This window comes from Anastrepha ludens, chromosome X (genome assembly GCF_028408465.1).
Source record: "Anastrepha ludens isolate Willacy chromosome X, idAnaLude1.1, whole genome shotgun sequence".
NCBI classification, from domain to species: domain Eukaryota; kingdom Metazoa; phylum Arthropoda; class Insecta; order Diptera; family Tephritidae; genus Anastrepha; species Anastrepha ludens.
Genome location: NC_071503.1, coordinates 54498820 through 54513328, shown reverse-complemented (window position 1 = coordinate 54513328; position 14509 = coordinate 54498820). Strand labels below are relative to the sequence as shown.

Sequence of the window (14509 nt, the reverse complement as noted above, 5' to 3'; positions counted from 1 at the left end):
ATAAAACGGTCCGCGGATGACATATGGCAAAAATAAATTTTTTGTTTTTTGGTAGGACTGTTATAAGCTTACATGGCAAATTTCAGCGTGATATGTCACATAGTTTGTTTTCTGTGCTACTGTAAACAATTCAAGCTGGAGTGTGTTCTTCGAATTCTCTTTTATGAATTGTCTCAAAATGTTTTCCACGGAGCGGCAACTTGAGCTTGGGAAACAGGAAAAAGTCACATGGAGCCATATCAGGCGAATACGGTGCTTGCGGAAGGATATTAACATTATTTTTGTTCAAATAATCGCGAACAAGACGTGATGTGTGAGCTGGTGCATTATCGTGATGCAAGAACCATGACTTGTTGTCCCACAATTCCTTCCTTTTAAGACGAATGTTCTCGCGCAAACGCTTTAAAACGTCTAAATAATATTCAGCGCTAACCGATTTTGCGATTCGTGCGATTTTCAAGCACAATTTCCTTTACTTTTCCGATGTTTTCGTCGTTTACTGATGTTGCTGGACGACGTTCACGAGGCAAGTTTTCAACCGATGTACGGCCCTCTTTGAACGATTTGTACCACTGGAAAACACGTGCACGCGATAGAGCAGAGTCCCTATAGGTTGTCTGCAACATTTTTAAGGCGTCTGAAGCCGAAATTTTGCTGGAATAACAAAATTTCAAACAAATTCTTTGTTCAACTTGAATTTCCATCATTAAATTCGAAGAACACACTCGAGCTTGACTTGTACAGTAGCACAGAAAACAAACTGTGTGACATATCACGCTGAAATTTGCCATGTAAGCTTATAACAGTCCTAGCAAAAAACAAAAAATTTTTTTTTGCCATATGTCATCCGCGGACCGTTTTATTGATAACGTCTCGTTCATATTTGAGCAGAAGGTATATACGAGTATGTGATCGATTAAAGAAGCTTTTCGCGGAAGCCAAATTGATGTGGTGGTATGAGGTCTCTGAATGTGATAATTGATTTTAATTGTTCGGGGAACAGGTTTTCGAGGAGTTTACCCATTACTGGAAGCAAGACGATTGGCCGGTAAGGCGTTACTTCATTTAAACTTTTTCCTGGTTTAGATATCATTACTTTTCCGATACTTTTCATTGCAACGGTCAATTTTCTTAGCGTCTTCCTCGTTATGTTTTTCAAAACTTCGACGATGACTAATACAAAGCTTGGACCCTTCATTGATTTTAACTTCTACTACTTCTACTTCTAACGTCTACTTCTTCTGCTGAAAAGTTTTTTAAAGTGTTTCTTAAGATAATGTTTTTATGCTTCTGTTCAATTCAGTTTTCTTGGAAGACACTCTTGTAGATTAGCACTTCTTTCTTTGTTTCCTTCCCTATTTTCGGATAGTTTTTCTAAAATTTTTGTTCACGAAGGAATCTATAACATTAGGAATTTTGTTGAGGCCTGAGGGCCAGTAGGTTTGATTTTCTGTTGAAATATTTTAGCCGTTGTTAAGTGCAAGCCCCAGCTTAAGTTTTTTGCGTGGAAATATCCGCCATTATATCTTCCAAGTAGTTTTTTGTAGTCTTCCGATTTTAGGTTATATGTGAGTAAGGCTGCATAGCGCTATTATTGCCAATTCAAAATCAGGTAGTTTTATGCAAGTTGCTATCAAGCTTACTTTTTCATCCTCGTATTGATCTATTGATTTTTTTATTATAATGGCGCACTTCCTAAAGGAGGATTTGAGCATAACGAATTTCTACGTTTTTATCCAACTAAAAACGTCTCACAATAAATAATTCATCGTAGTTCGATCACTGGATTGTTAAATAAAAGTCACACATTGTTGCCATTAATGTGGCTTGCTTTATTTTCAGCACTTAATAATAATCTTTACTATTCGCGCACACGTGCCTAACTATAGTTTTATCTCAATTGTTATCTGTTACGCGATGTAAGTTGTTATCAGTCTCTCCAACTAAATTGTTATCTATCTTAGGATCTCATTCGCAATGCTAGTATCACAATAGAATGTGTACCACCAGTGGTACGCATCGCTCGCTGAGATAGTTGAGTGCGGGCCACCGGTGGTACGCACCGCCCGACAAGACAGTCTAGTGCTGGCCAAGGGTGGTACACACGGCCCGATAAGACAGTCTAGTGCAGGCCACCGGTGGTATGCGCCGGCGTGAACGTGTTAAGCAAATTATGAATTTTTTCCTTGTGCAACAACAGTTCTAGCTCATGTTTGTGCTTAAAAATACCATTTGCGTCCACAGTCATTATTTTAACATTATTTATGCTCTTCATACACATAGCGTATAAAGTCCGAGAAGACCTAACACATATTTTTCAATTGATTAAAAACACAACATAAATTTATAGTTGAAAACATATTTCATTTATAAATACATTTTTACATAACGGTACGTAATTGCAGCAAGATGTAAATATAGCAACCAAAACGGGACTTAATATTTTGTTGCATTGCCCTGATGTTTTAGGTCTTCTTTCAATCTGTTTGGCATTGAGCTGACTAACTTCTCTGTTTCCTCAGTTGTAATCTCGCCCATTCTGATTGGGAGTGCTAGCGTGTTGTACGTGTTTTCTTAATTTCCAACAAGCAACACATCTCTTTGAACAGTGCAGGTTGATTTAGCTGAGCGTAAGTATAAGCGGATAAACGAAAAATAATAAAGAGATTCACAAAAACTACAATCTAGACTTCGAATCAGAGGAATTATTATGAGCAATTTGTTTGGAAAATAACGTAACAATATCGCCCTGATTTGCTGACGTAACAGGGGTTATGACAGCAGTTTGCTTACAACAGATGTCAACAAAAATCTAGACTGTATCGGTGATACACGAAAAAACTAACGCAGCCACTGCTCATGTTACTTCGCAATTATGCTGAGAAAATCCCGAGACGTAACAGCCAAAATTAATTTCACAATTGTGCTTCCTTGACATAGATCATTTTGTTGTATCTCTCTGTTTACATAATTGATTGTCGATATCATTTAAATATGTATGTACATACGCAGAGTTGCTGTCCTAACATACAATGAACATATCAATTGGCCGCCTCGGAGCTGTGATTAAACCCGTTAGACTTTTTTTTGTGGGGAGCCGTTAAGGACAAATGCTATGCGAACCATCCAGAGACGATTGTTGCTTTAAAACACGAAATCGAAGTTGCCATTCATGAAATTGGAGCCCACAGAATCGAAAATGTGCTTAAAAATTGAGTTGATCGAATGGCCTACTGTAAAGCCAGTCGTGGCAGTCATTTGAACGATATTATTTTTCATTCATAAATGACAACGTTCAATCTTCAAAATAAAAAAAAAAGTTTGAAAAAATATTGATTAGTTTTTTTTTATAGCAAATTTTACATGCCCTCCGTGAATATTACGTTTTCCCAATTTTGTTATGAATTTGTCTTAGCCCGTGCAAGACTTTTTTCCATGTGTGATAATGAGAGTAGTGGTATTTTCAATGTGCTCCAGAATCTGAGATCTGCTGCATGTAAACTTCATCGAATTCACATTTCTGGATACATTGACACCACTTTTCTTTAAAACTGCTTCAGCTTTACGCAAATCAATGATCTTTTGATCTTACTATGGAGAGGTAATTTTTGGGGTCTCGTCCGGGGAAATTGTCAACGTATACCGTCTTCGACTTTTTCAAATATTTTGCTTCAGATGCACGTGACATTTTTGTACGATGGAACGATGCTTCAACCCGTTTTTCATAAGCGGAACTGACTTTGTAAAAACAACGTACGCTTTCTAAATTTCTCACGAAATTAACAAATTGCGCAACGCGTATTACGAGAAAGATACACCTATTTAGCAGTTTTAAGTTTCTTTTTATAACAGAACTCTAAGTTTGAATTTTGCCGGTCACGCTTCCATGCGTATAAATTCAATTGGTTTCATGGTGAGCGCTAACTACTTCAGTACCCCGTTTCTGTAACTATTATTGATCTAGTTAATTCTCTCACCTGTTTTTTGTCTTAAAAATGAGTTGAATTAGTCGACAAGCGTAGTAGTCAACTGACATTTCCCATTCCATTTTAATACGAATACTCGATTGAAAGGGTTTCTGTAACCAAGTTAAATGAAATTTTTCTCAGTCAATATTCTCACTTGGCCGTGATATGGTTCCAACACAAATTTCGTTTGTTATACATAGGTATAAGTGAATACTTAGTAACAAAAGTTAGCGAAGAGTTTTGCAATCAATGGTACTTTACTTTTTCCCTCTTAGTTTAACCATTAAGTAAGTAAAAGCATACAAGACAACCTCGGACAAAAATTATTTTTTATGTGGGGTGCCAGAAAGCACTGTGCGAGTCAGCCAAGCAAGTGCCGTGCTGGGCACACAGAAAAATAGCACGCGTTGTCAAAAGAAAAATGTATAGGTAAACATAGGTACACTACAGATAAAAAACAGCCGTCTTTTTCCAAAGTAAATTACTAAATTTATGACTGTAATAAAAGGTTTTCCAATAACAGATGTTATTTTGAATAGCCCGCTATTTCCGGTAGAAGTCACTTTTAAAACTGTCATTTTTGATATTTGACTAGTAGTAACTACGCCATTAATAAAAATGGAACGATACACGCTTAAACAATGCACTGAAATTATTAAAATTCACTATAAAAATGGTGAAAATTTGGCAGAGGCGGTTCGTTAAACTCGAACATTTTTGGGTCATCGTGAAGCACCTTGTGGGACCGCAATGCAGATATTGGTGGAAAAATTAGAGCTGTGATGTGAAGAATAAAACCAGTGCACGTCGCTCAAGAACAGCCGAAAATATTGCTGCTGTAGCCGAAAGTGTTGAAGAAAACCCAGGTTTGTCCATTCCTCGTCGTTCTTTGGAATTAGGCATTCCACAAACGTCATTACACCGTATTTTGCATAAGGATTTCGGTCTTAAGACTTATAAAGTCCAGTTAACACAAAAGTCGGCCGATCATCAAGAACGTCGCTTTCTTTGCTGATTGGGTCGTTGAAATGCATAAAAATGATCCGGAAATCCATCGAACAACCACCTTGAGTGATGAGGCCCATTTTCACCTCGGTGGCTTCGTCAACAAGCAAAATTGTCAGATCTGGGGCTCAGAAAATCCAAAAGTTATTGTTGAAAAGCCTCTCTATCCTCAACGTGTGATTGTTTGGTGCGGTTTATGGTCCGGCGGAGTCATTGGACTTTACTTTTTCGAAAATGAAGCTGGAGCAATAGTTACGGTGAATGGATTACACTATCGAGAGATGATCAACGATTTTTATGGTGGCAATTGGATGGTATTGATCTGGAGAACATTTATTTTCAACAAGACGGCGCTACGTGCCACACAAGCAACGAAACGATTGATCTTTTATCAAAATAACGCCTCTTATTGGAAAATCCTTTACATATTGCGTGCATTTTTTATATACATATATCTTAGTTAGGAATTTATTTCTATGAAAGAGCAGAAATGAATGGATATCAAATGTTTAATAGTACGAAATGTCAAAGATGTAAACTGGTTTTACGTTAATGGCAGCTTTTGTTTACATCATAGTGTATAATTCTACGCACCCTTAACTCACAGCAGCTGAAACAGTTAGGTACAATTCGCTACGACCATTCTGCCGGGCTCATAGAAAACCTATGTATATGAAAATGCGGGCACTTGCCACGACCAAAATTCACGGTTCACCAAATATTTTTGTCTTCCTCAAGAAAAAAAGGCTTATGGACAGCTCGGGAGCGTGAGAGAAGGTGTGGTGAGCTCGTTTTATGAATGAACGAACCTTGCTTTCAAAAATTGCGCTTGCGTTAATGAATGAAACAATTTTTATTGTATTCAAGAACATTCAAGATTGCTTAGCCACGAAGTGTAAATATGTGGACTTTTTGAAACGTGTGAAAACAGAGCCATTTTTACAGAAGCTCAATCAGAAAATGCATGGTGATAAGAAACTGCAAGTGGAGACTTGCTGGTGGTGCTCGAACGATCATCTGATCCAAACACCGTGAAAATCAATGAAGCGGTTAAAGCTGTCCCGCCCCTCCGAGAAGACTGTCCCAGTAGCGCTGGACCTGAAGAAGGCTTTTGATACAGCCACTCTATGCTGATAAATGACATTATACAGTCGACCCTCCCGCTAGGGCTGAAGAGATGGTTCGCGAACTATTTGAGTGGTCGGCACTCGTCCGTCTTCTTTCGAGACTAAAACTCAAAGCAGAGGAGGGCAGAGCAAGATGTTCCAGAAGGTAGTGTCCTATCTCCATTGTTTTTTAACTTCTACACATCGACCCTCTTCCAACCACCAGAGGGAGTCTCCCTGGTCTCCTATGCTGACGATTGTTCGATAATGGGGCCTTGCAAAGACATCGATGGCCTGTATTCTAAAGTGAACGACGGGGACGAGATCCAGGACAAAACGCACTTACAACTATTGTACCGGACTGTATACAGACTGACACTTAACGACATTCATCGGTAGACACTTACCACCTTCCTAAACTCCCGACCTCTGAATACCGCTATCGGAGTCCAACCACCACCTATTGTAAATGGAGAGCTTCAGATACCCAGAGAGACCCACGTAACTTTTGCCCAATTGCGTTCTGGATACTGTAGTAGACTAAATTTCTACCTATCCAGAATCGACCCCAACATACTCAACATATGTTCAGTATGTGAAGGCACGCCGCATGATACTAACCACCCCGCACCTACCCCATCAAACCTTCTCACCTAACACCTTTCTCTCTGTACCCAACCTGTCAAAACAGCACTTTTCTTGGGTCTACCGTTAAATGAGTTACATGAATTAGGGGTGCTCCCGAACCACCCTTCTGGAAGCGTTCGTTATGCTTGATATAACGCTTATGAATGCTAGGAACCAGGAAGCATTCCAAAAACCAGAGAATAGGACAATAATAATCCACCTCACATTTGTTAGCTCCAGCCTCGCAACTAGCACGAAATGACCAGCATTACACTGGTAGTGACCATTTCGTCATAAGCAAACATGATAGGCCTAGATGACCTAACACTTACGATGTGAGATACCGAGTTAGACCTTTGGATCCTGAAGTATTCAAGATGATGATGGCAAACCTTACGCTCACTAGAAATGCGGCTAAAAAGACAAATAAAGTCATGAAGCAACTCACTGAAGCATGTGACACAGCTATGAGTAAATAAATACCACAGAGAGCCCGTTTACTGGTGGACGAAAAAAATCTTCGCTGCACGCGAAGAATGCAATAGAGCAATGCAAACATACCACCGGTCAAGAGAAACGGCCTGTTGTGAAGGAAACATACTCAAGGAAAAAAGAAAAATGCTAAAACATTAAATCAAAAGCATGTGCTTTCAAAAATATGCAATTATGCTGACAACAATCCATTGGGATTTGCATATCAGCTTGAGATGAAAAAAACAAAACCTTTTAACCGCTGCCCACGATATGCCCGGTCATCCTGCACAACCTGGTCGAAACATTGTTCCGCCAATAGGAAGGCAACTGAGTGAAATCGATGAAAATCGGTGTTTAACAGGCAATGATGAAATGTTGCCAATTTGCAAACAGATTAAAAATATTAAGGCCTTCGAACCCGATGCGATCCCGAATAAAGCCCTTAAGTTGGCAATCCAAACGCACCTAAAAATCTTTATAGATGTTTACAACACTTGCTTAGAGGAATGTACACTCCCGAAAGAGTAGAATGTGCAAAAAATAGTGCTAATACAAAAAAGGGTCTAAGCCGATGGGCGATCCCTCAGACTACGGTCCACTTGGCTTGCTGGACACGGCAGGCAAAATATTAGAAAATCTGATCGTGAAGCTACTATTGATATTGCCGGAGGGTTGCCGCTGCATCAATATGGTTTCCCTAAACCACACTCGCCCATAGATGCTGTTATAGCGGTAAAGCGAATGACTCGCAAAGCGATCGAAGATTCTCGCTGGTTCTACGGATATAAACAACTAGCTTTAAGCCGCGGCCCCGCTCGCGTAGGAGTAGTTTTGAGGGATTTAGGATATGTATGCGTATAAAATAATTACAAACAACAATTTCATAGAAAATAATTTTTTATTAATAACCATAATATTACAATACCCGGCATCCGTTGCTATGCCTCGTTGAATAAAATCAAAACAACCCATCAGAAAAATATCAAACAAAATTATTTTTATTAAGTTTGTATCTCAAACCGTTTTTTAACTTTGTATTTGGGTCATAGTTGAACAGCTTATGCGGATTATAAAGTCTAGAGTGTACTATAAATAGTGCGAAATAAGAAAAACTAAGATTTTTTAGATTAAATTTAAGCAAATATTCGATTATTAGTGACGAATGGGAGTGGTGGCGCGGCCTGGGACTGTGGGAAGGGAGTTCCATCATAAAAACATGCCTATAACCTTCATTCGGTGAAAATATGAATGTATAAACATTTTTACATCATTTGGTGTTGTCGTTTCGTAGTGATGCGCCGACAACGTACAGACATTCTCCTTTATAGTATAGATATTGCCTAGTCACAACGCTAGATGTAAAAAATGCATTTCAATACAGCTAGCTGTGGCAAAATTCTTAATGCGCTGTATAATTTTCGTGTCCCAGTATATATTCCTAAAATGGTTGCAAGCTACTTCTCTAACAGAGCCCTGCAATATAAAACCGACGAAGGAATCAAAAGATACAGAGTAACGGGAAGAGTCCCACAGGGGTCAGTGCTGGGCCCACTTCTTTGGAATATAATGTATGACGGAGTCTTGCGTCGCAAACTACCTCCAGTATCCCACGTCATAGGGTTTGCGGGTGACATTGCAATCGTGGTCGCTGCTAAACTCCTTAAGCAATCTGCAACCAAGCGGTCGAAATCACAAAAGATTGGCTGCGCAATAGTGATTTATGACTTGGAAACCATAAAACAGAAGCAGTTCTTATGAATAGCAGGAAAATATATTAGTTGAGACTGCAAATCTCACAGTAGGTGACCGCGAACAAATCTAAGCTGTGCATCAAATATCTTGGGTAATTACTGACCACGGGTTGAGCTTTAGCAGCACCTAACATACGCCAGCGATAAAGCAACAAAGGCGTTAAAACTGCATTGACACGCATCATGTTGAATACGAGAGGCCCTAGGCAGGCTTTTAGGATACTACTACTTAGCAGTGTGGCATCGTCTATCTTGCTATATGTTGTACCAGCCTGGGACGAAGCAACAGGCTCATGCATGAAAGGCATTATAACGGTATACCGGTACATGGCTCATTCTGTACAGTATCGTAGGATGCTGTATTAGTCCTCGCGGGTATGCTATCGGTTTAGCTGACTGCATTCGAGTTCGCCGAAATCAAAATACACCGAGCGGATCCAGCACAGCTGACTAACCGAAAGGCTTAACGGGAGCGAAGAATCCGTACGTGGCAGAAACGGAGAAACTCGATGAATGGACGATGGACGTATCAATTATTTCCGAATATCACCGAATAGATAAATCGAAAACATGAACAGATATATTTCTACCTGACCCAAGTTCTTAGTTGACATGGATGCTTTAAACCTTATCTGCATAGATTTAGGCATAAAGAAGACTCGTACTACACCTTTTGTGACAGTCTAGTTGAAGATGCAGAGCAGGTTTTCTTTTTCTGCTCTCGTTTTGAGCTGGAAACGGAAGATTTGGGTAATAAGGTTGAGAAGCCAATAATGATTAGTAACCTAGTAGATATCATGCTTGACTTAGAAGAACATTGGTCCGCTGTCAGTAGGTAATATGGCAAAAATAGTAATTACCAAATTGCGCCGCGCTGAACAACAACGCAGAGTTTCATGAAGAGGCAATACGCCGCACCCCTTCCCTTGAATTAATGCCTAACGGTTGCCCCGCGCGAGGGAAACGGTGTTGGCGTTGGTTTTTGGTGAGTGAGTCGAAAGACAAGTCTCACACTTTTCGGCTTTCAATGCATTTTGCCAGCTCCATAAAAAAAAACATTTATCGATCAGCTTTGTGTGCGTGTTTATGGCTCATCTGGAACAGTTTATGTGTGCATCCTACATTCCGCCGAATAGACCAGATTGTTTATATATTGCACACGCTGACAATGTTGTGTCATTAGCATCGCTGGTGACAGTGATCTTTGTGGCCTCGGTGATTTGAATTTATGCCGCTTGAGTTGGTCCCCACTTAGAAACTCGGCTGCTTTTATGGCTTCTAAAGTAAATTCTTCCGCCGAAATTCATGACATTGATAATTTTTTAAGCATTGATTTATCACAAATTAATGATTTTTATAATAGCCTTAATAGCATCCTGATCTAGTGTTTATTTCCAATAACATCAACTAAACTTTGTCGGAAGGTATTGATCCCATACCTTTAACTGATAAACATCGTGTTCCTCTTTCTCTTGAGTTGGAATTTTATGAATTTTTTGAGGTATATGATGAGTCTAACATCAAATCCAGCTACAACTCATGCGATTTTTAACAAAATTCTATTAAGTATTGACTGGAATAATGCCTACCATGACAATGATGTATTTTCATTTCTTTCAGACTAAGGTTTCTGAGCTGTGTTTGAAGCATATTTCTATTTATCATTAGAAAGTATATAAGACACATTGGCATACCAAACGGCTTAGGCATCTAAAGAATCTAAAACACAAGTTTTCAAACTTTATACAGTGCATTACTCTAAATTTCAGTGCCATTTAAAAGAATTTAACCGTTTGAACAAGTTCTTATACAGAAATTTCGAAAACAATATTATTTTGAACTCGAAGGCCTTTTGGCAATTCATCAAATCAAAAAAATCTTGCTCGACGGTGCCAAACAATGTTTTTGACAACAGTAAATATGCAAATGCTGGTATAGAATCTGCCAATTTATTTGCTGACTTTTTTGCTCTAATTTTGAGCTTGACTTTAACTTTGATTTTGGTTTCCCTCTAATAGCTTTTCACCTGTTAATTTTGGGTCATTACGCCTATCTGTTACTGATGTCGTCAAGGGTATTATGAAGCTCTGGCCCACATAGAAAACTAGCTCGGATGGCCTCTCGACCATCTTGCTTGTGTCTTGCTAAGCCTCTTAGAACTATATTTGATAGATCGTTTGCTCTGGTATCTTTGTTGATGACTGGAAATTAACATCAGTTACCTCTATATTTACAGATATCTACAGACCGATTTCGAAGCTATCGTTTATCTCAAAACTTTTTGAGATATCTGCGAATGATAAATTATATTTTGCTGTGAAAGGCCGAATATCTACCAACCAGCATGGTTTCGTTGCAAGCCGCTCTACCGTCACTAATTTGTCTATTTTCAATGATTACTGCATTTCAGCCTTCTAGAACAACTCTCAAGTTGATAAAATTTATACAGACTTCTCTAAAACGATTGACAAAGTACGAGTATCACACCGAATACTCTTGTCGAAGCTTGCGTCAATGGGTATACACTCTACTTTTTTGTTGTGGATCCAATCATATTTGTCCAATAGGCACTGCGTTGTAGCCGTTGATAATACGACATCCCGTTCATTTATTGCGTCCTCTGGTGTCCCAGAGGGAAGTATTCTAGGACCCCTCCTTTTCATTCTCTTTATTAACGATATGCTTCATGCTTTTCATTTCCTGAACATCTATTGTATGCTCATGATCTTAAAATATTAACGGTGATTAACAGTGTTATTGACTCTGAAAAGTTGCAAATCGACTTACACAATGTCCGGACGGGTGTTATTTAAATTGTTTGTCACTAAATATAAGCGAATGCTTTACATACTTCGTATAGAATTGCTGGCTCACCTCTGCAATCCATTGAAGAAATTAAAGACTTATGCGTTATTTTCGAGTCTAAGCTAAATTTCACTGGCCACGTTAACTATGTCATAAGACAGTCATATTCGATGCTTGCATTTGTACGTCGAAATTGTTCTGCATTTACTACTTTTCGACTTTTTTCTGACCCCTGTGCTGGTAGTCGCGGCATTCTGTCACCTGAGTATGCTGAGGTGAAACTCAGCAGAAATGGCTGATGGGCTAATGACGTGACTGCCCCCGTCCCGTTAAAACCCTGGCAGGCCTCGGAGTACGTTCCAAATCCGTAGCCATTGGGTTGGCGGTGTAGGTGCGGTTGAGACGACACCCGTCTTTGTGTCCGGTCTGGCTCTGAACGCATGCCCCATAAGGACATGCGTCAAACCTCGCATGGTCTCCCTGCTATGGCACAGACAACCATGGGACCATTTAAGGACGACTACACACTACGGGTTTGGATAGCGGCTTCGAGTGGGGACCCAACAACAACAACAATGAACAATAACAATAACAAAAACACAACAACAACAAACAATAACAACACAATAACCCTGCAGAAAGCTTCAGGGGGTAGCGGGAGTTCGGAACCGAACCCCAAAACCACCTCTCTCAGGACTGGAGGAGGGAAATCACCTCCCAAAAAACCTACGCCCCGGGGGGTAGTCTCTAGTGGGGGTAAGGCGTCGGAATCGACGTGTAGGGCAGTGACCAAGGGGGACACCGGGGGAAAGTCGGAACCGACTTTCTCCATAAATCCGGGGGTTAAAGGTGGGAACCCACCTTTAATAGGTAGCGGATCACAGACGGAACCGTCTGCGACTCCTAGAGCAGTGGCGCTGGATGGGGTAGCCAGCACCAGCAAAGGACTTTCACCTAGCTTTCTGGGGACTTCGGGGGTATCTCTTCCAGGACCCTCCGTTAAGCCTAAACGGCAGCCTGGCCAGAGTAAGCGGTCCTTCTCTGACCTTCGTATGGCTACCAGGATCCTGGAGCGCTACGGTGGCCAGAATGACCCTCAGTTATCTGAGAAGCATTCTCAGACGCTCGAGTGGGCCAGGAAGGTGGTCAGAGGAGTAGAGGAGGGCAGCGGAAAGGGAGTGGAAGCGAGTGCGCCACACCTGGGCTCGGGAGTAAAAAGGCAACGCTCCCAGGAGGAGGATGTCTCCCAAGAGAAGAGACCCAAGATTGGTGGTGGCCCACCAAAATCGTTTAGCGAAGTCGCTAAGCAGGCGGGCTCCATCATTCTCGGGGTGATGGACAGCGGTTGAGAAGACGGCGCTATCTCTAGGGAGGAGTGGAAGAGGGTAGCGTCCGCCATCTCTGCCGTATTCATGAAGGTGGTGAGGGAAAACCCTGGACCACCTCCAAGCTGTGAAAGTGCCGGATGGCACTACGGTTCCTACAAGAAGCTGCGGTTCCTGCGCTGACGAACGGTCAGCCTCGATGTATAGGGCGGCAGTAGCCTTGGTGGGAGAGGTATGGGAGGGAGCCAAGCTGAAGGTAGTGGACAGAAGGGATCTACCTGTGCATCCGCGAGCACGTGTCTGGCTCCCCTCCGAACCCTCTGCTTCGAAGGAGATGGAGGAAATCCTCCGCTACTGTAACCCCAAACTTCCCACGCACAACTGGAGGGTGGTTAAGGTGGAGAAGACTGAAGGATCCTATCGGCAAGCACTGATTCTGCTGAATGCAGAGTCTTTTAGTCCTCTTGCTGAAGCAAAGGGGGTCATCAACTATGGCTTCGAGAAGGTAGTCCTTAAGGTCTACCAAACCGATGCCAGAGGAGATGCCCCCGCACATCCGGAAGTGCTGGGAGAAGCAAGGCCCACAGTAGAGGAAGCTCCTGTGGACATGGAGGTAGATTCCGTCACGTCGGAGGGTGACAATGCTGATGACGTCCGCTCTTTTCCGGGGTCCGTCATAAGCATCGGGTCGTTCTTCGACAGGGCGGAGGAGGAGAGGCTTCTGGCCTCGGAGAGCGAGGACGCCGTCCTGGAGGTGATGGAGAGGATCCTGGAGGATGAATATTCTTCAGATAAATCTTCAGCACTCTAAGGCGGCGTCCGCCAACCTACTTATCCACCTTGAGCAAGGTGGAGCTGATATAGTCCTGATTCAGGAGCCGTGGTTGAGCAGCAAACGGCATTTCTGGGCTCAGGACGAAAAGCTACAAACTGGTGGCGTATAGCAGGACAGGTAAACCAAGATCCTGTATACTCATCAGGAGGGAACTTAACGCATTTATTTTGCCTAATTTCTGCAATGAAGACATTGTGACGGTGAGTCTGGAGGGCCCGGCTGGAAAGCTATGGCTGATGTCCGTATATAGGGCACACGATGACGAGGTGGAACCACCTCCGACGCTGCTAAGGGAAACCCTGGCTGAAGCAAAACGCAGGAAAATCGACGTTATCATAGGCACTGACGCGAACTCCCATCACACCTGCTGGGGAAGTTCTAACATCAATGCACGAGGTGAGTCACTTTTTGATTATATTTTAAACGAGGACTTGTTTATATGTAATAGGGGTAAGGACCCCACTTTTATTACCGCAGCCAGAGAAGAGGTGCTTGACCTTACTCTGGCTTCTTCCTCACTGATAAACCGAATCTCCGATTGGAGGGTGCTAAACACTCATTCCTTCTCGGACCATAGGTACATTCAGTTCTCTCTCTCTCAAACTCGTCCAAT

General features: G+C 41.5%; 1 protein-coding gene across 1 annotated transcript in view; it reads right to left on the bottom strand.

Moving 5' to 3' along the window:
- Positions 1 to 2537: 2537 nt before the first annotated feature.
- The window catches only part of LOC128869165 (protein lap1), a 69609-nt gene continuing 57637 nt past the window's right edge, over positions 2538 to 14509 (bottom strand). Inside the window, exon 6 of the mRNA XM_054111658.1 lies at positions 2538 to 2624. Within this exon, the coding sequence (XP_053967633.1) occupies positions 2553 to 2624 (72 nt within the window). The 3' untranslated portion in view covers positions 2538 to 2552. The remainder of the gene's footprint in view (positions 2625 to 14509) is intronic.